At 46.5% G+C, this 22057-nt stretch overlaps 1 protein-coding gene across 1 annotated transcript; it reads left to right on the top strand.

Annotated features, from left to right (window-relative positions):
* The first annotated feature begins 552 nt into the window (after nt 1-552).
* On the top strand, nt 553-18504 carry GOSR2 (golgi SNAP receptor complex member 2). The gene is made up of 6 exons (XM_049860433.1): nt 553-640; nt 6812-6876; nt 8532-8640; nt 9471-9603; nt 12229-12369; nt 15472-18504. Exons 1-6 carry the CDS (start codon nt 612-614, stop codon nt 15631-15633), a joined length of 639 nt encoding a protein of 212 aa, XP_049716390.1. The 5' UTR covers nt 553-611; the 3' UTR covers nt 15634-18504.
* The last annotated feature ends 3553 nt before the right edge of the window (nt 18505-22057 follow it).

Raw genomic sequence — 22057 nt, 5'->3', positions numbered from 1 at the left:
TTTTAGCATATAGACGGCAACCTCTGAGGGCCGGAAGAACTGGTTTCCCCCACAGCACACAAGACACTACTCATTCGATGTGGGCTTACTGGGTGGATACATGGAGAGGGTAGACAGGCAAGTGAACGGGCTAACCTGAGACCGGAAAAGTCTGTGCCAGGGATTTCAGTGAAAAGCAAAATCTCCAGACCCGCAATTAACAACCGCAAAAGCCCACCACGGACTTTTCCTCTCTTAACTTGCAGGGAAGCGGAGATTTCGCCTGCTTGCCTTCAAACTGACTCTGAGGACCTCACGTCAGTATCCCGCGGCTGTCCTTGCCAATGTCTGACTCAATCCTGAAGCCAACCTTTCCCCCAAACCTACACCTCCTGTGTCCCATGTGAGACCAGGCCTCCGACCACACTTATTCTTCCTCTCCTAGCCTTTTTTTCGTCCCTCTTCTCTGGTCTCGTTCCCATGGCCAATCAGGCGCGCATGCGGGCAGTCCCGGCCCGCAGGGGTGGGCGGGCCCTGCGACCGGAAGCCGGAAGCCGGTAGCCGGAAGCCGGAAGGGGGCTGTGAAGACGTGTTCTGGGGAAGCCTGAGCTGGAGCCGGCGCGGCTGGCGCCATGGAGCCGCTGTACCAACAAACGCACAAGTGAGGGCCGCGGTGGGGCACGGGCGGGGCCGAGGCCAGGCTGAGCGACGCCGGCCCTCAGGGCTGAGACCTGGGGCATCCGCTAGTGTGGATGCCGAGTCCCTTCGCCGGGGGCGGCTCAATCTTTGGCTCGATGCCCAGGTTAGCGGCGGACAGAGGGTCCAGCCTGCGGCCTAGAGTCGTGGGGCTGGGTGGCTCCTGGGGTCGCCACCCGAGCCTGCGAGTCCGTGATTACCTGTTGGGTAGACTGAGTGGAGGGAAAATCGCACTTACTGGTTATAATACTGTGTCCAAAAGCAAAAACCAAACCCGTTGCCGTCGAATCGATTCCGACTTAGAGCGACAGTATAGCGACACAGCGGAACTGCCCCATAGGGTTTCCAAGGAGCGCCTGGTGGATTCAAACTGCCGACCTTTTGGCTAGCAGCCGAGCTCTTAACCAGTGCACCACCAGGGCTCAATACTGTGTTCAGCACCTACCACCTAGGTGCTCTGGTTGGTAGAGCTTGGGAGACACGAGAAGTAGGAGACACGGCCCTTGCCCATAGGATTTTACTGTTTAATTGGAGAGTCAAGACACGTTCGAAAAAATTACTAAAGTGTGACAGGATGGGGTGGAGGGTAAATGAGCAGTACAAGAGGGATTTCCTTAAGCAATTTAGAAGAATCCATCACTGGGCTGAGGTCAGAGAAAGTTTCATTATAGCTCACGGTTCCAAATGATTCAGTCCCCACTCAGGATCAGCCCCAAACTTATTGCTGCCACACCGTGATTTTTTCCTTTTATGCTGATTCGTTTTACCCTAAAGACCATCTTTTTATGGCACAAAGAAATTGCTGTACGAGTAGCATTCAGTATTATTTGCTGTTAACATGTGGTTATGGGTCGACTTTAAGGAAATCGAGTTTTGGTTTAGCTTCTCATAACTTCCTTGGTAGTGGCCTTTATTCATATTGTCCTGCATTTTTGGAACTCGTTGAAATATGTAGTTGGGCATGGTAATAGGAGCCGTGTTTTAACAACTTTCAAATTTATGCTACAGTTTTGTTCTGCTGAAAACACTTAAAATCACAGTCCCAGGGCCTGGAAATGAAGTAAAATAGACACCCAACCGCTCTAATGAATTCACAGCCTGAGAACCAAATACGTTGGAGCTTTAGGGATAAAAGGACGACGTTCCTCTTATCTTTCTTTTTCTCAGTTTATGTGTTTCTTTGTTTTTACTTTGGTGATGAAGTGTTTAGTTTGAAAATACAGAGCCTATTTTGTAATAGTATAAAAATAACGAAATTTGCTCTTCCACTAGGGACCCAATTCTCGTATAAAAATTATAAGAAGGGACTTGAAAAGCTAGACCTGTGAGTCAAATGGAGAAAAAATGAACCAAATTTATGCTCATGTCACTAAGGGCAAATCTTTTACACTAGCAAGGCATGGTGGGCTCAGTAGTGCCTTGCAGTTAATCTGTGATGTAGAGTCTCATCTAGTTAGTTACTTTGGTTAAAGGATTTCTAAGGAGGCTGTGATCCGTTTTCTTTTCAAGAATAGTTTTGTTTAGAGAATCTTAGCTGCAGGTGGTAGCTGTTCACAGGGAAATGTGGGTAGCTCAGTTCTGTGCAAACTGGTCCCAAGACTGTAGAGTGTAAATGAACCACTTACCTCTGCAGGCCCCCAGCAACCCACCCTCATTCTGACTCTACATCAAGGTTCGTCAAAGTTTTCTTTAAAGGGCCAGATAGTAAATATTTTAAGCTTTGTGGACCATACAGCCTCTGTGGCAGTTATTCAACTCTGCAGTTTAGTACAAAACCAGCCATAGACAGTATAGTAAATGAATGGATGTGTCTGTGTTCCAATAAAACTTTACTTACAAAAACCGGTTTCACCCACTACTGTGAGGCCCGCCACTATTCAGTCCCTCATTCAATGAGTAGTTATTGTGTTCCTACTGTGTGTCAGGAGTCCCTGGGTGGTACAAGCAGTTAATGTACTCAGCTGCTACCTGAAAGTTTGGAGTTTGAGTCCACCCAGAGGCAACTTGGAAGAAAGGTCTAGCAATCTACTTCCAGAAAATCCGCCATTGAAAACTAGATGGAGCTATTCTGACACACATGAGGTTGCCATGGAATCAACTTGATGGCTACTGGTTTTACTATGTCAGGCACCATTCTCAGTGCTGGCAGTACAGCCCTGCCCTCAAGAAGTTTACCTTCTTTCATGCTGCAGTATACCTAATCAGCCTTTCCCTTCAAGTACTGGACCAGGAGTAGATCTGGTTCTAGAAATCTTTGCCTTGTTTTCCTCATGTGTAAAATGATAGCTAAGGGTTCATTGAACTATAGGGCCCCTTTCCGTTCTTAATACTAGCCACTGAGTATCTTTAAAAGGACATACAAAGTGCTGTGAGCACCAGCAACTAAGTTTTGCAATTCCAGAAATTGATTGTAGCTGAATTGACACAACAGTAACTGATTATATTGATTTTGCTGGAACTTTGAACCCAATTTATGGTTATCTCTTGCCATGTGCCTGAAAGTACATTGGAATTAGATCAGCATTTTAAAGTTCTAGATCTTGGAAACTCGTGAACTACCTGAATAGTAATGGGAAGACAAAAAGATGAAAAACAATAAACATTTTATGTGTAAATAATACTGCATTAGGTTGACTTTTATAGAAAACTAATTGCCAGGCTTCTACTTCTGAGATCTCGGTGGTAGTGAAGGTGCCCACATTTGTCTTCTGCTGTAGTCCAGGATTGGTCTGGCATCCTGGACATTATCCCTAGGAATTCTAATTCAATAGTCCTGGGACACAGGAACCCCTGTTTTAACAAGCTTTCCAGGTGACTTTGATGAACAGTTGAGTTTGAGAACTATTTCCTTATCTCAAGACCAGTTTTTCCTTTTTAGATTGTGCTCTCTGATGAGGTAAAGGCTAAATATGAACAGGCAAAGTGGATGATGTAAAAAGGGCCAGATGGTTCCCACTATTTTTAAGTAAAGTAAAAACAACAAATGAACTTTGGTATGATGCTGTAGAGATTACACAGCATTTCATACTGCATTTGGATCTAAGACCCTTTAAGTAATTGCTGTCATCAGTGCCACTATTTTACAGTTGAGGAGACAAAAGCACCAGTGAGTTAAATGGCTTGTTAATGTCCCTCATCTAGTACATAGATGAACTAGAACTTCAACCCAGTCTTTAACTCCAAAACCCTGATTCCGCTCTGTCCCACTGCTCGTGGTGGTCAGAGGCAGCATGGGGAGGGAAAGGGATAAAAAATTGCCGGAGGGGGGAGGTGTAGGACGGCAGAGGGTAGTTTCATAGACTTTTTTTTTCCATCTTTTTGCTTTCGTAAACAATGCTGCAGTGAACATGGGTGTGCATATATCTGTTCGTGTAAAGGCTCTTATTTCTCTAGAATATATTCCAAGGAGTGGGATTACTGGATCGTATGGTAGTTCTATTTCTGTCTTTTTAAGGAAGTGCCAAATCGATTTCCAAAGTGGTTGTACCATTTGACATTCCCACCAGCAGTGTATAAGTGTTCCAGTCTCTCCACAACCTCTCCAACATTTATTATTTTGTGTTTTTTGGATTAATGCCAGCCTCGTTGGAGTGAGATGAAATCTCATTGTAGTTTTGATCTCCATTTCTCTAATGGCTAATGATCATGAGCATTTCCTCATGTATCTGTTAGCTACCTGAATGTCTTTAGTGAAGTGCCTGTTCATATCCCTTGCCCATTTTTTAAATGGATTATTTGTCTTTTTGTAGTTTTTGCAGCATCGTGTAGATTTTAGAGATCATACACTGATCAGAAATGTAATAGTTAAGAACTTTTTCCCAGTCTGTGGGTAATCTTTTTACTCTTTTGGTAAAGTCTTTGGATGAGCATAGGTGTTTGATTTTTAGGAGCTCCCACTTATCTAGTTTCTCTTCTGCATTGTTAGTAATGTTTTGCATACTGTTTATGCCATGTATTAGGGCATTGTCCCTACTTTTTTTTCCATGATCTTTATCATTTTAGGTATTATATTTAGGGCTTTGATCCATTTTGAGTTAGTTTTTGTGCATGATATGAGGTATGGGTCTTGTTTCATTTTTTCGCAGATGGATATCCAGTTATGCCAGCACCATTTGTTAAAGAGACTGTCTTTCCCCCATTTAACTGACTTTGGGCCTTTGTCAAATATCAGCTGGTCATGTGTGGATGGATTTATGTCTGGATTCTCAATTCTGTTCCATTGGTCTATGTATTTGTTGTTGTACCAGTACCAGGTTGTTTTGAGTACTGTGGCGGTATAAAAGGCTCTAAAATCAGGTAGAGTGTAGCCTCCTACTTTGTTCTTGACTTTGTGCTTGACTTATCCGGGGCCAGTTTCATGGACTTTTAAAAAGCAGTTTAATTTTTAAATTCTTTCTCGATCTTCTGTAAAATCCCTTTAAAACAGCAAAATTGGGACAGCGACCCTTGCCTGCTAGGTCTCTGGATGGTTCTGTAGTCACCCAAATGCACCGCAGACCCCATACTGGATGAGCTAGGACTTGCATTTTCTAATGTCCACACTCTCAAGTCATACTTGTGTATCACCTGCTCCTTATTGGCTTTGAGTGTGTGGCCTGAATTCCAGTTCAGTTTAGAACAGCTTTTCCACTTGGCATGTTAACTGTTCCCACCATGCCATTCATACTTGCTTTGTTGTTTTGGCTTGATTTCCTCTCAGGCATGAAATGGAGAGATTGGAATCACTTTATTGGCTATATCTTCTCTAGTTCATTCAAAGCAAATTGAAATTGGATGGGAAAAGTCAGTAATGTTTCCCTGCAACTTCTTGAAGTTTATCTTTTTTAGCTTAAGAAATTGTGTAGCCAAGCCAGCAGAAGAGTGTTACTAGGGTTCTGTGGGTGTTGGCATCATCTCTTCTGGCTGGCCTCGTAGAATTTAAGGATGAAAAGGGACCACCACCGTCTTTCAACAACTCATGTTTGGGAAGACCCCCTATAAAGCCCAATATAGTCCATATACCCTGTGTTTAAAAAACCCTATGTTAAAAAAAGCAGGAGCTTTTTTTCTTTTTTCTTGAGACCTTTCATAATTGTTTTTGCTTTTTCTTCTGTTAAGCTGAAATCTGTCATCGTGAAACTTCTACCTATTGGCTTGAGGTCTCCCTTGAGCAGCAGGAACAGAGAAAACCCCAATTCTCCCTCTTCTGTGTCAAGTCCAGATATTTGGAGAGCCAACTTTGGGGCCTGATGTCTTGGACCGCACCAGATGTCCGGGGTGTAGTGTTGCATTTCCAAAACGAGATGCCAATTGCCAGGGAAAGAGTTTACAGAACAGGAGATCCCTGTCTTTCAGGGCCTTCTTCTGAGCGGTTTCCGCCAACTAGTTGCCTCCACGCCCTCTCCCCTCTGGCCTGACTCTCTTTTAGGCAGGCCAGCCTGCTGTGATCCACATGACACACCTTGCACGCCCTTCTCCATATCATTTTCTTCATATCTTCACCAAATCAGAACTCCCCCACCCACAGATCTTCCTCCCCCCACCCTTACTCGTTCACAGCCATTCTCTTGCTTTCGCTGGGCACCGTTGTACACAGCTCTTCAGCTTACATTTTTGCACTTACATGTGTTGTTTTTCTCTTAAATCTTCTTGGGACTTTGTGTCTCTCTGGCCCGTCATTCCTAATTATACTGTATCTCGAGAACAAAGATCATCTCTCCCTTGCCCTTTGACTCTCCCTTGGTCAGACCAGTACTCAGCACACTGGGTCATAGAACAGAGCGGGGTTGGCTGTGCAGATCCAGGCCTATGACTTGCTGTGTGACCTTGAACAAGTTATATAAATGTTCTGGGCATCAGTTGTCTCGACTGTAAAATGAGGATGATAATGGTATCTTCCTCATAGACTTAACTGACTTAGCAGAATGTTTCATATGTGGTAAGCCCTCAATACATGCTGCCTATCAGCATTACTACAATTAATGTTAAAATATTAGAAACCATGCCCAAACGCTTGGCCTAAAGTGCCACCTACAAATTTTACAGTTCAGCGATGCTGTCAATTTAAATCCGTCCAATGTTGGCATCAGAAAAACTGTCTTTCCTGACTGAAGCTCTGTTGATTACTCCTGTCTCACTCATTTCCTCCCTCCCATAGGCAGGTCCACGAGATCCAGTCTCACATGGGACGCCTGGAGACGGCAGACAAGCAGTCTCTGCACTGTGAGTAATTAACTGCGCCACCAGAGTCCTTTCTCTGATGACACGGTGCTAATGGGCTGGGTTTCCTGCCTGCCTTGCGGCCTCGGGGCTTAATGATTCAGCGGGAATGGGTTTTGTGGTGAGGGTGGACAGAAACACCCCGTGGCAAAGTCGCTGATTTCCCTGATTGTGCCCTCTGGAATCCCACAAGTCTTATCCCCCATTACCCCTCCATTCAACCTGACACGGTCCCTTGGGAATGGAAGTTCTTTCTTCCATCTGTCTTAATCTAATTACCGAGTCCTTGGAGGAATGTACTCCTTAAAGATTCAGATGTTGAACTAGAAACAGTTGTTTCTTCTGAGTTGAGAAGGGTGGCTCTTTAGGAGGATTATTCAGAAATGAACAGCAATATTAATTAGTTTAGTTCCCACACCATGGTCTCTTTTGAGACAAGTGCCTTTTTAGTCTTTAATTCTGTTAGAAAAGGTCCTTTATCAGAGTAAGACCTTTGGACGCTGCCGGCTGCCCAAAGGCTCCAGGAGCCACCTTCTCACTTGTCTCCTGCCCACTTCTGTTTCCTCGCGCCTCCCTTCTGCAGCTTCAAGAACATCTCGTCTCTTGGTTCTGGGCCCCACCTTGCTCTAATCTAAACTGTGTGTTAGCTGTAGGCGTGAAGCCCGAGGAAGGGGCAGTGTCCCCGCTGCTGTCACTTCTTCGCAGGCGAGAAGCAGTCTGGACGCCTTCTGTGCCCAGTTCACTTTCTGTCCACAGACTTTGTTTGCCTTCCCAATGACCCCATTGTTTCACGATTAGGAATGGAAAAGGGGTTATGTTGACTGTCTTATCAAAAGGGATAAGGAAAATGACTGAGTTTATCATATCTTCACCTCTGTGGATTCTTTCCTGGGCCTTTCCTATTGATGTTCGGTCTATTCTGGGGACTCAAATGCTGCTTAGCCCACCCATTCTTATGAAAGCCTTAAGGGAAGTCATCTCTGTATGTTGCACATACTAATCTCCTTCCTTCTATGATTTTTTTAACCTCATTACCATAGGGAACTCAGTTGGCAGTCTTTTCACCAGGTGTTTATAATCCATATCTGAGAGCAGTCTCAAAGGAAAAAAGATCTCATTCTGTATCAGAAAATACTGCATTTAGCTCAAAATATTAATTTGGGTGACCTTTAAATACTCATTTTGCTTTTCTAAAGGCAGGAAATTTATTTCTACAGAGTAGCCATCAGCTTTTTTAAAAATTGGTGTTGCTATGGCATTAAAAGAGGAAGACCCTCAAGGAGATGGACTGACACAGTGGCTGCAACAGTGGGCTCAAACACAGCAACAATTGTGAGGATGGCGCAGGGCTGGGCAGCGTCTCATTCTGCTGCACATAGGGCTGCTAGGAGTTGGAACCGACTCAACAGCACCTAACAACATCCACATGGCATTAACAGACATACAGATTTTTTTTTTTTTGGAAACAACATTTACAGGGTCACTTAGCATACCTTGAATTTTTTTTCCACGATCCATTAATATGTACATTTTTCTCCTTTTGAAGTATATGTTTTTGAGCTTATTGGGTATGGAAAGAAGGACATACTTGATTTGTCATTCTAATATAAGTTCACTGTCTCTTTGCCAGCAATTATTCTGTTTTCTCTTTTATGCAGTAGTAGAAAATGAAATCCAAGCAAGAATAGACCAGATATTCAGCCATCTAGAACGTCTGGAGATTTTGTCCAGCAAGGAACCCCCTAACAAAAGGCAGAATGCCAAACTGTGAGTGCTCTGATACCCCAGGCTCATCAAGACGGGCTTTTCTCCCAGGGAGGGCTATGGAATATTCTGAAAATCCACTTATATGCTGAAAGACTTGAGACTACACAAAGATAAAGTCCTGATAAAGGGCACAATTCTGTCTGAGTGATATTCCCTCAAAAAGCCTGTGAGATTTGGGGCTCAGAAGCTGTGTGTCTCCTTCCCTTTTTTGTGTCACTTGGAATTTTGCCTCCAGTACTGTTCAGCTGACCAAACCCATAGCCACTTGTGCCAGGCCTGTGCCAGGGAGTTCTCTGCTCTGTGGTTCTCACTGCGTTCCTGGGTTGAAATGAAATCTTGCCCTTCATCACTTCATTCAGCCTATTTATAATGAAATACTGATTTAGCGCTTGATATACTACATGAAATTAAAATGAAACCACCCTCACCATCTATGCTCCCAGCCCATGCTTCCAAAAGTTTGCTGAAACTTTACTCCAAAGGTGCCCTTGGGCTTTTTTTTAGGAGAGCGATATAATCCTTAGAAGGTCAGGAAGAGGTCAGCGAGCCTGCTTCCTGTCACCTGTTCCCTGTCGTGCACTGGGAATCAGAGACCAGCAGATACTTAAGTGAAGCTGCTGGAATCTCTGTGAGCTACAGCCCTACTTTAACCACAGGCTGTCTTTACTTTTAGCATCGTTGATCAGAATCAGATTTTGCGGGGGGGATAGCACTTGCTGGCGTAGAGAGAAGTGAGGAAACGTCTTCTTTGCTAAATACCAAGCCTGGCCACCTCCAATTGTGCTGCACTGGGTTTCTGGGAATTTAATCTCTCTCTCCATCAATTCCAGTCGAGTTGACCAGTTGAAGTATGATGTACAGCACCTGCAGACTGCTCTCAGAAACTTCCAGCACCAGCGCTATGCAAGGGAGGAGCAGGAGAGGCAGCGAGAGGAGCTTCTGTCTCGAACCTTCACCACTAATGTAAGCCAGGCATCTTGGGGTGGGGGCGGCAGGCATTCGGACACCTGGCTGGGGCTGGAGCGCAGGTCCCTGGGCTCCGTCCTCTTGGGGTGTGTGGAGCTGACGGATGAGGACAAGACCAACTGGAAATAACAGTGGACTTTGTGCAACCACAGAGGCTAGACCTTGACAGGGAATCTCTTTTTCTTGCACAGAAACCTGAAGAGGAAGCAGTTCAATTAGGGGAATGGGCAGAGGTGAAAATTACCTGGTGTGACTGGTCTGATGCAAAGGTGGAAGTTCACATCGTGGAAACGTTTTTCTGATCAGATAGAGACAGGTGATTAGACCATAGACCACTTGTGGGGAAGGCGGCATTTCAAAGCTGCCTTCGGGCAGTCGCCTTTGTGCTCTGTGTGTGTGTGAGGGATGGGGGGAGGGTTCCAGTGTCAGAGGCATTAAAAAGTTTTTGCCCCTAGTCTGAGCAGCAATTTGGAGGAATTTGTTAACAGATGTTTAGTTTTAGATGGACTGCTGGACTCAAGCCTCTTTGGGGGCAGCTGTTGGTTAGGGCGTTTGGTTTCTTAGAACACCCTTGTCCCTGCCCTCAAGTCTCAGTAGGGTCGTTTCCTGCACTCGGCTGTAAACACACTGGCCTTTTTCTGTGTCCTGCGTAATATAGTGCACAAAATGAGGGTTGGTTTTGTTTTGTTTTTTGCATTTCATCTTTTTTTTTTTTTACAGAAGGGTTCGTTTTCTAAAGTCATGTTAGCTTTCTAAGGCTGCCTTTAGAATTCACACCAGTCCTCGCTTTGCAGATGTTTAAGGCTCATGGTGCCTTCTGTGTTTGGCAGTAAATTTCCCTGAGTATTTCAGAATGTGTCTCGGCAGCTTTTGTTTCTCCAGTGTAAGCGATCACGTAACAATGATTAACAATTTAAAAAATGTAATGGAGTGTAAGACACACTAAGAGACACTCCAGGGGCTGTTGATAGTCAGGATGTTGTATTCAGGTCTTTTTTAGGCCAGCGATCCTCACTGTGGATTATTTTGTTTCTCACCAGCTTGGTGTGATTCTGTGCAGACAGTGGGCCCTTAGTAAACGTGGACTTGCCTAATGAACTTCCTCCTGGCTGCTCTGCTGTCTGGAGGTGTAACATTTCTCCCAGAGCGGCCCATCAGCCACACCCTTTCAGGTGGAAGGGTAAGAAAGATTTGTATATAAAAGGCATGCAGTGAATGCCAGTCAGAGAAACGCAGAGGTGTCTCTAGTGGCTTCATTTGAACGCTGGGCCATCTGACCCACGGAGTATTAGCGGTATGCAGAGTGCTGTTTAAAGTGATAAGAGTAAAGCCTATGAAAAAAGTAAAAGACCTGCAGCATACCTGTGAGAAGCTCCTTGTCAGCAAGGAATAAAAACCACTCCGAACTTGAGCAGCAGAGAAAAGGTGGTTTAACCTCTTTGTGATAATTGAAACTGGGCCGGAAGTGGTTTAAATGGCTGTGCCTAGCAGAACAGTATGCGATGGTCAGGGGGCTGGACAGGAGAAGAGAACAGTGTCATAACTGGTGATGCAGTAACCTGTTTCTGCATACAGTCCATTTTCAGTGTGAAATGAGAGCCGCCAGGATTAGGGCGGGTGTTTCTCTCTCCAGTGTGGTTAAGGGTGCAGGCTCAGTACCAGGATTCATGCCCCACCCGACTTCCTCACCAGCTGTGTGAGCTTGAATAAGTTACTTCCCCTCTCTGGGCTTCAGTTTCTTCATCTGTAAAGTGAGAATAAAAATAGTACAAATACCTTATAGGGCTGGTATGACGATTACGGCAGCTTAGGGTGATGAGCATGTAAAGTGGAGAGTCCTTGATCCATAGTAGTTCTTTCCCCCTTCATTGATTTAGCAAACTGTTCTTCCCTGCTCGAGAACATAACCCATTGCCATCAAGTCAATTCCGACTCATCCGGACCCTGAAGGACAGGGTACAACTGCCCCATAGGGCCTCCCAGGCTGTAAATCTTTACGGAAGCAGACCGCCACAGCTTTTCCTGCAGAACAGCTGGTGGGTTCAAACTGCCAGCCTTTCGGGTAGCAGCCAAGCACTTATCTACTGTGCTATCAGGGCTCCTTGCTTGGGAGCATAGTCCCATCTAAACAGTATTAAGGCTTCCAGGGAGACACCGTCCCTTCCTTCTACCCTTGGTCAATCTCCATCCAACTGGAGAGATAAGCTGGAGATGAAGTGGCTAAGGAACAAAAACCAACACTTAATACTGTATGAGGGAAGGCCAAGTAAAGGAACATTTGGAACAAACTAGATTAGTGAATAGTCAGAGAAGCCTTTGGACAGAGCCAGATGAGGTCTTAAGAGAATGGAGAGTTTTTTCCTAAGTGGGGGCGATGATACAGAGGCAGGAGTTAACCAGCCTTGTGCAGCGGGGTTTATTTAGGGAGTGACAAGTCTGAAAACTCCCTCTTCCTCTGTGCAAACGGCCATTCCAGATCTTTGCGTTTTCTTCTCTTAGGTTCCTGTGATTCTTGCACTCTTCCCTGTGGCTGTTTTACTGGCTTGACTTTAAGTAGTCAGGAGGGACCTCAGGAGGTAACCAGCAAGCGAAGTTAATCAAGCCCCTGCGTTTTTTTCACAGGACTCTGACACCACCATACCAATGGATGAATCTCTGCAGTTTAACTCCTCCCTCCACAAAGCCCACCACGGCATGGATGACCTCATTGGAGGCGGCCACAGTATTCTGGAGGGACTGAGGGCCCAGAGGCTGACCTTGAAGGTGGGGTCCCTGGTGGGAGACAGGGAGAAGGCCTCTTATCTTGGCCTCCTCCAGCAGCTTGTATCAGTGTTTCCATTTTGATCATGTAACCCATGTGATGTGGTGGCAAGCCAGAGCCCTGGAGTTTGAGGTCCTTCTTGGTGGAGTTGGGTTATTATGAACCCAAAAGTAACCAAATCCCCTTTGCCAGTAGTATTTCTTGTGCTGAAATGAACCAGCATATGGCCTCTCTTGGTATCAGGTCTTTTTCCATTTACTGAACTTACCATGGAATTTGCTCCTAGGATGAGGCGAGCCAGTAATAGACTGAGAAAGGCTATAAAATCGAGTTTCATAAGAGCAAAAATAGGGTTGTGCTTTGGTGCCTCACTCTAAGGTGGTTTTTTCTCAGGGCCCCTACTGTGGACCGCCTCAGAACAGACCTTTTTTTACTTCAGTAATAATCCCTGGGGGTGGTGCCTAGGGGCCACCCTGGTTGACTAGCAGCAGAGGTCCTGAAGCCCACGGAGTTCCCCAGGGACTCTCCACTGACACAGGGATTCCTAGAAGCCCCGCCCATTGGCACTGCTGAGACTCAGACCCCCTGGGAGTGGTTTACAGAAACATTACACAGCCTCTGATGTCAGTTACGATGTTTCAGCCTCAGCCCTTTTCCTGTATCAGCCCTGATGGATAATGGGGTGTGGGCTGTGCCTGTTATCAGGGTGTGGTCCCTTGTGAACGAAGCACTCCCAGCCACTGAGCTGTGAGAAACAGTCACTCGGAAGTGTGAGCTTTATCTTAGTTTTTGTTGGACTGTGGTGAGCCTGTCAGCTCCGCGGGACTTTAGGACATTTCTGAGCAGTCTCTGCCATCTTTACCAGGGAGAGGGTCAGGCGAGCCGTGAGGGGGTACGGGCCTCCGCTGACAGTCACAGTGCATCAGGCGGCCTGCGAATGTGGTCTCCCACAGCCACGTGGGTGCCACCCTCTCAGAGCAGCCGCCCACAGTGATTGAAATGATAGATGTTGATTAATCGGTTGGCCCTTTCTTTAGAAAACTACTGGCCTTCTTCTCATGTGTGAGAAAAACAGTAGAATCCTTTTAGGACAAGTCTCCCATGTCACATTCAATGTAGACCCAGTGGGGGTAGAGCTCACTGTTAGAGCAGATGCCAGCTCCGTGCCGAAGTCTGGCATCACCGACAAGTCCCAGCAACCTCTGCCACCTGTGCCGTTACCAAGGGCACATGCCGGGAAGCTCCTCCAGGTGGTTGAGGGTTGAAAGTTGAGGTTTCTAATTCAGGTGTCTTAGCATACCTCCTCCTACCTGTGTTTTGTCTCTTGATTCTCCCCACTCCTCCTTTGTCAGGATATTTTCTGCCTGAACCATTTGAAAGGAAAATAAGGGCGAACATGAGGGAGCTGGGCTGAAGTAGCCTGATTTGGCCCAACTTATGGTTGAAAATGAAAACTTTTTTTTTTTAATTTTTGGTAATTTTCAGATGCTCCTAGAAGCTTGGGCCTTGGACTTCATACAGTGATGAAAGAATCAGCGTTTTCAGAGCTAAGCAGAATCTTTAGGGAGAATATAATTTTTACTGTCAGCATTGGAAAAAACATTTCTCTAGCCTTCTGTGGCAGCTATAAAGTTTGACTTGTGGGAGATCTTTCCCAAAGAGGCTTGTTGAATCATTGTCTGGGCAGAACAGGAGTTTAGTTTCTGTCCATGATGCTTCATGTTCTCACTTCTCTGGCCTCTACTCCTGGTTGCTCCTTAATGTATATTCAGTAAAGAAATGGCTGGTGGGGCATTCGGTTAGGTGCTACCTGTACAAGGGCAGTTGGTGATTTGTGTTCAAGCAAGTAACTTGGATTCGATTCCAGCATTCTTTTCTTTTTGTTACTTCATGAGAAATTGAATGTGCTTAATAAAAATTAGACAGCAGGAAGGGAGGGCAGGCTCGATGGTTTGGGCTGTTGGTTTAGGAGCAAAATAGCCTTTTGTTTTGGTAATGGGTGGTGACCTTTAAAGGGGTGTTAGGTCATTGTGTTGGTGTCTGTCGGTTGTGTTTCTGTCTTTGCCACTACAAACCCTCTCGTAAAATGCGCCATTGACCCACACATGGTACTCAGTAGAATCCCCGAAGAACTGTTCATGCTTCAAAGTGAACAGTTGATATCAAGGATAATTGGAGCTAGGGAGTAGAGAGAAAGTTTTTAGGTGTTATCTTTATTTTAATATAAAAGATTCTAATTTAAATTTTTTTAATTGAGGTGTAACATATAAAGTGCACAGATCTTATTTGTACAGCTTAGTGAATTTTGACAAGTGCGTACACCTTTGTAACCCACCTTCCTGTCAATATATTGAACATTCTCATCTCCCCTGAAAGATCCACCATCCCTTTCCCAGCCAGTCTACCACACACACGCACGTGCACGCACACTCAAGCAAACACCGTTCTGATATATATTTCACCTGAAATTAGTTTTGCTTGTTATTGAACTTTGTATAAATGGGGTCATACTACTCTTTTGTGTCTGGCTTTTGCCTCTGGTGTTTAAGGTTCACTCATTGTTACTTGCTTGGTTATGTGTTGATGATTCTGTCCTTTTTTTTTTCCCAAGGAGTATTCCAGTTGTGCAGGCACACCATAATTTGTTTATCTATGCACCTGTTGACGGGCACCTGGGTGGTGTCCAGTTTTTGGATAGTCTCCTATGTTTTCTTCTAGAAATTTTATTAAACTTTTAACTTTGATTCTATGAGCCATCTCTAACTTTTGCATACAATATGACTCAAGGTTTATTTTTCCACACACATGCATATGTATAGGTATGTAGTATATATATGTAATACTTGTGCTATGTCATTATAAAGGCAGTTGTTACAGCACCATTTGTGGAATAGACTTTTCTGTCCCTCTTGGATTGCTCAGGCACTTTGATCACAAATAAATTGGCCCCATGAGAGTGGGTCTGTTTCTGCTTGATGTTGCCTTTTATATGCTTTGGGCATGACCAAGAGAACACCTGTTGGTACAGCCCCATCTCATGACATTCACCTGCCTTTGGCAAAACAAGCTGACCTTGGTTCTCCTCCTCTTCTCGTCTGCCACAGGGGACTCAGAAGAAGATCCTAGACATTGCCAACATGCTGGGCTTGTCCAACACGGTGATGAGGCTCATCGAGAAGCGGGCTTTCCAGGACAAGTACTTCATGATCGGCGGCATGCTGCTCACCTGTGTGGTCATGTTCCTTGTGGTGCACTACCTGACGTGAGCCAGCCCAGCTCAGCGGCTGATCACTGTTCCCACTGCGTGAGAGAGTGCATGAGTGTGTGAGTGCGTGCATGCAAGAAAGAGAGAGGGTCCAAGAGGTTGCCTTCTGAAAAGTATGCCCATCGTAACTGTGAAGACCATTTGGGAGGAACTGTGACCTGTAACCTAGTGGAAGTTTAAACATGCTCTGTGTTCTGTGACATCGCAGAGAGGGAGCACAGTGCTTAGGAATACCTGTTCCTCTCTCTCTCATGCTCTCTCTCACTGGGGGAGGAAGTAATGTAAGGGGAAGGGATGAAGAAGGAAAGGAGAGGATAAGAATGACTTCAGTGGTTTTGTCCACATAGCAGGTGCACACTGTCCACATTCTCCCATTATCTGACCTTTTCTGGGACCCAGTGGATAGCCTGGAGTGGAAGTGAAGTAGGGGAAAGAGGCCTTGTTTTCCTGCACCCATTACAGTAGATCAATTGACATGCTCTTACTCCTGGCCATTTCCCTTCTTTCCTTCCCATTGCCCCCGAAAAAAATGACATGCAAACAACTTACTGTTGGTACTTGTCATCCTTCCCTGGAAGCAGCTACCTAGGAGAAACAAAGACAGTGAAGCTGTTGCTGATAACAAGTGAGATTTTCCACATTACACTTGTTGGGTGTTTTCCTTTCTAAAATGAGGCCAGTGTTATTCCCTGAGAGTGTTCTGTCTTGAGGCTTAAGACCCTGGTCACTGCTTTTTTCCAGTTATTAATAGAATAGCTGGCTGATGAGCTTCAGTGTGTACAGCCTGGCACCCATGTCCAGGCTCGGGGGGTCCTTTGGCCCTGTAGAAGGTGACTGTGAGCAAAGGTTGGTGATTTGCCGAGATTCCAGTCTCATCTCTAGTTTTAGCGTTCTTGGGCTGTCTTCACTTCCTTGAAACATATTAGCGACTGCCAGCCAAGCCCCTATTCTGCTCAGCCAGTATGGGCAGATGGCACCCCGGAGACCATCCCTGGTGTGTATGTCCTTGTGAGGCTGTTTTCAGGACCAGGACCTTTACCTTCTCTGATCAGCCATGGATTAAGGCTCTGTGTTGTGGAATTTACTGTAAAGCCAGTCTCGTGAATTCCATCTAATGTGATTAGTCGCAAAGAGTACCGAGAAGACTGGTTAGCATATTTTTTCATCCGTCACAGGCCCTGCCAACCTGCGCTTCTAGGATAGGTAACCTCATGGCAAGACCTAAAGTATTGCTCAGAGTTCCCCCAGAAGAACTGGAAGCCTAGTCAGTATTAACCCTGCCTTTATTTGTCTTGACCCCCGCTTCCTGTCTTTGTTTCTTGTCTCTTGAACTCTGTTCTTACTTCCCTTCTTTACTGTAGGCGTTCAGTTGCACCTCCAATGTTTTACCTCCCATCTGTTTCTGTAGTGACATTGGTCTCTTTAGGTACATCTGTGGCATAGCTCCGCCTGTGGTGAATTTCTTGTAATTGTCACAGATTTTTAACATGAGTTTCCTGGGTACTGATTTCATACTTTGAGTTACATGGGATTTCGGTTGCTCCCAGCCCTCTGGCCTAAACAGGGACCTTAGGTTTCCAAGGAAAGGGGAATCCAGCTCCTTCATAAAGGGATCGAGGGCCCCACCAGGGTGAACATCGTAGCTTGGAGGGTGGACAGAGTGGTTGAGGCATCTTCAGACCTAGATCTGACTGGGGGTGCCGGGTTCGGAATTCCCATCTTGCCCAGCCCAGCCCCTCTGCCTTTCCGGCACTTAGCACTCCATAGACTGAAAGTCTGAGCTGCACAGACTTAGTTGTCCTATCCCTGGGCACGTGAGGATCCCACCAGACAGCACACCTTGGAGGAATGTGTGCAAGGAGCAGCTCCATCATCCGGACTTGAACCTTGGGAGGCAGAAACCACGTGCCACCGTCTTCCCTTGGCTGATGGGCCACTTGTGCCGCCTACACCAGTGTACCCCACCTTCACTTTTATAACGCCTGCCAGCCTTGAGGAACCAGAAGAAAGGCTCACCTCCATGCTGCATCTTCAGGGCCAGGTTTCTGTACTTGGTAATAAAAGTTGTGGCGGCAGTTTGTGGGTCTTTACTGCCTGGGGCAGGGGAATGGCAGGCAGTGTGTCCAGAAACACAGGGCCACTGAGGCTACATGGCATCACGTGACAGCTTTCTCCTTCAGTGCCCCCCACGCCCCCAAAACTGGTTCCTTGCCCTGAGTCTGCTTAGGGCAGTGTCTGGAGCCAGGGAAGGAGCGCCCTCTAGTGGAGTCAGAAGTGACTTCTTAGGTCCAGTTGGTGCAAGAAACTCCGATAAACAGCCTCTTGTGGCCTTGTACAAGGATTGGGTGCCCGTTGTGGTTTAAAACACGTGGGTTGTCAAGAAGAACTTGGGAATATTTTTTATTCCACACCAGTTTACTTCAGGTATGACCACTTTAAGAAAAGCCAAACTCAAAGACCAGGTAAATTGGAGAGTCTTGATTTTATGGAACACTTCCCTGATGGGTTTTTTCCTTAATTGTATGCCCTAATGAATTTAACTGGGTTTGATTGGCAAATTTCGATTTACACCCGTTACTTTTTAAGCACATCAGTTGAATAAAGATGAGATTTATTTTATTTAGAAAACTAATACTTTGTAAAGGCACTTGACATACATTGTTACAACAAATGCCCCTTGTTTACTTTCCAGGCAAGAGATTCTCAGGAGGGCCAGGGCCAGGGGGACTGCTGCTTCACAGGCAGCTGGGGAACTTTGTTATTACAGGTTCCTGGGGCCTACCCCAGACCTCCTGAATCAGAATGTCCAGAGGTGCCCTGGAATATGGGTGATGTGGGTTTTTAAAGTCTCTAAGGTGTATTTAAGGTGATGTGTGTAGTTTGGAACCACTTTCTTCAACGCAGATAGCTTTTGTTTTAATCAAAGATAATAAATAGCATTTGAAAGTATATGCTAAACTAGCTCAGCTATATATGTGAGGAACAAAACTTGTCCAGTCCAAAGTCAAGTCTTACTGTTTGTATCGTACCTTACTCCAGAAAAGATTTGAGGTGTACAGAAAAAAAAAGAAGGCCCCTGGGTATCAGAAGCGGTTTGTGCTCGGCTTCTAATCAAAAGGTTGGAGATTTGAACCCACCCAGTGGCACCACAGAGGTGTGTAGTGATCTGCTTGCATAAAGACTACAGCCAAGAGAAACCTATGGAGCTCAGTTCTAATTTGTAACACATGGGGTTGCCGTGAGTCGGAATCAATTTGAGGGCAACAGGTTTGAGTTTTTTGATTTGCAGGAAATAACTAAAACAGTGAACTATAAAGATGCCAGGACCAAGAACCAATGGGTAGAGTGTCAATACCAAGAAAAAGAAGTGCAAATCATAAGGCCCTAGTGAACGGCTCTGGGAAATCCCTAGTTTGGCTTTGAGCCCCAGCAGCTGAAGCGAAGAGAAAAGCATGATCCAATACTGTCTAAATGGGGGTGGGGGGTAGGGTGAGGTGCAGTGGAGCAGAGCTGCCATTTGCTCAGGGGAAGGTCGTCCCAGACCTTTAATACTGACGGCTGTGCGCTTGCCTGTGACCCTCACTGGAAGCCGGGCACGGTTATATACCTGGGTCATCCTGCTAATCTTCACAAAGCCTCTTTGAGGTAGGTTGAGCTTTAGTGACTTTCCCAAGGCCCCACAGGGAGTCATGGAAGAGCTGGCCCGTTGTCTGGCAGGCTCCATAGCCAGACCTAACGCCTGCACCAGTTGGCTGCCTGTTCCTGATAAGGGATGCATCACTTGGGGGCGGTCATCAAAAGGTGCGCGGGACTGCAGCCTGCTTGGGACCGGGTACAGAGCTCTAAGGCAATTGTTGCAGACAATTCAGACCTTAGGTGGCAGATCGTCTTGTATTTTCCGAATTGAGAGAGAGATGGAGGGGGCAGGGGAGGAGTCCCTGGAAATGGAAAATGAGAGCTGTAGCCAGGCCTTGCCACTAGGGGGAGACATAACCACGTCTTTGGCTGGTCCGTCCCCAGAGTTCTGCTCTGTGCCTGTGGCTTCCCAGGCTGACCTGACCTGGCGATCCCCGTAATGTGGCTCTTACCGGGCTCTCCCCAGGCGCCTGCTACATGGGAGCTCCTACTGAGGAGCTAGTGCGGGCTTGACCAGGCCCAGCAGGGAGGCCCGGCCGACCTCAGAAAGAGCGGGTGGCAGCATGAGGCAAGACATTCACGTTTAATTTGTTCAGTCGTTCAGTGCCAACATGCCCAGCACCTCACTGGATGTTTCAGACAGACAGAAGGGGTTGAAGACAACCCTGCCTCCCCAGAGCTCACAACGTACAGAGGTGTGAGGCAGCCGTAGAAGCCCTGAACCCAGACTGCAGACTGGCTTCAAGTTCAGCGCCGTTACTGCCAGCTACCTGGTAGGCACCTCTCTGAGCTTTCTCCTTTCCCAGGGCGGACATGAAGCCCCAGTGACCTAGTGTTTATGGCAGACTCCAGAGGGTCTCAGTGATTCTCAACCTTTAGCTGCTTGTTGGAATCATCTGGGGAACTTTGAAAATCTTGGTTCTGGGTCCCACCCTCCAGATTCTCAGCTACTTGGTCTAGAGAGTGGCCTGGGTTTTAGGATTTTTTTCATTTTAACTTCCCAGGCGATTCTCATGTGTAGTCAGGTCTGCAAACCACTGCTCTCCATGCCTCATGGATGTGATGGGTTGTTATGACTATGTGTTGGAAAGACAAGATCTCATGTGAAGCAACCAGGGGGCAAAGCAGGGCTCCCAACAAGTTCATTCCGGTTTGAATCCCTGAATCTACAGTTTATCAAGATCCCCAGGTGATTCTTATGTATGTGGGGTTTGGAATCAGCCTTTAGGAGCCCTGGTGGTGCAAATAGTCAAGCGTTTGACCACTAGCTGTAAGGTTAGCAGTTTGAACCCACTCAGAGGCACCTTGGAAGACAGGCTTGGTAATCTGCTTCCGAAAGGTCGCTGTCTTGAAAATCCAGTGGAGCACAGTTCTACTCTGCACATGTGGGGTCACCCTGAGTTGACCTTTCATTGATGCCATCACCTGCCTGGCTCGCACCAGCACAGAACACACCCAAGAGGTGGTTGCTGCCCAAAGGCCCAAGAAGTCTGAAATGGGGCTGAATCCCCGGCAAGCAGTAGCCCGTGAGAGATGACCACCTCCTCCTTTCCCTTCCCAGCCTCGGCAACGGGCTCCACATTCTCCAACCCAGGTCTACCAGGCTCTGCCTCCCTCCCAGCACCTTCTGGCATGCTGCTCTAGGTCTCCTGTGTACAGGGCACATGCAGGAGGGGAGGAGTGGGGAGCTCTGTGAACAGGGGAGAATCATCATCTCTCCCACCGACGTCACCGGTTTGCTGTGAACGTCAGAAGATAAAACCCTGAGCACTCCCAGGTATTGTCCAAATCTTGTTACATGCATCGGGTGGGTGTAAATCCCATTTCCATGGTGATTTCTTCTAGGCCATTTCTTTCTCCCTGCTCCTTTTCCCCGTGGCAAAGGGCAGCCTTTCTTACCACAGCCCAGTGGCTCTGGGAGGCCCTAGAAGGCGGCCCCAAAAGGTGGCCCCCAGAGCAGAATTCCAGAAGGGGGGCCATGGCCACCTCCTTCGATGAGAAGACACCCTGGAATAAATTTTCTAAGGCCCCTCATTTGGGAGGAACAGCACATAATTAAAGACGTAGGAGGCCTGGGATAGTCATTAAGGGAAAAAAATAACTCAGGCCCAGTATTGTAACCTCTTAACATAAAGAGTAAAAAACACATCATGAGGCATCAGTTAGGTGCCAACCAAGTGGGCCAGAAACCAGAGTCTGCATTCGGAGGGAAGAGAGCTCATCCAATGGGGGTGGGTGTGATCAGGGAGGGTATCCTGAGGGGGAGGACCTGAGCTGGGTACAGAACGAGTTGGCAGGCCAGGTGAGTGGTACTGATGTTTTTCTGGGGAAGTCAGGGAGGGGAGTTGGTTTGAAGTGGAAGAGTACAAGCTCAGCTCTTAACCGGTTGGGTTTTGGGGTGGATTGCAGGAAGAGGAGGGAATCTGCATTTCTAACAAGTTCCTAGGAGGTTATACATAAGAATCACCTGGGGATTTTGTTAAACTGCAGATTCTGATTCAGTATATCTGGGGTGGAAATGCAAATTCTCAACAGGGAACTTGTTAGAAATGCAAATTCTCAGCAGGGGTTCGAATCAGAAGGAATCAGCTGTGGAGGTGGGACAGGTTGCAGGGCTGGTTGTTTCGGGGCTCTTTCCCTCTCTCTCTGCTGCCATTCTCCATGTCAGCCTCATCTCAGGCTGGAGGGAGGAGAGACAGTGGCAGTGATTTCAGGGCACAGCCCATCCCACCTCTTTCCAGGCTTCTATGCTGAGAGTGAAGCAGCATTTCCCAGAAGGCCCCAGAAAA

This window comes from Elephas maximus, chromosome 19 (assembly GCF_024166365.1).
Source record: "Elephas maximus indicus isolate mEleMax1 chromosome 19, mEleMax1 primary haplotype, whole genome shotgun sequence".
In the NCBI taxonomy this organism is placed as follows: Eukaryota; Metazoa; Chordata; class Mammalia; order Proboscidea; family Elephantidae; genus Elephas; species Elephas maximus.
Note: the sequence above shows the minus strand (reverse complement) of the source record. Positions and strands in the feature narration are given on the sequence as shown.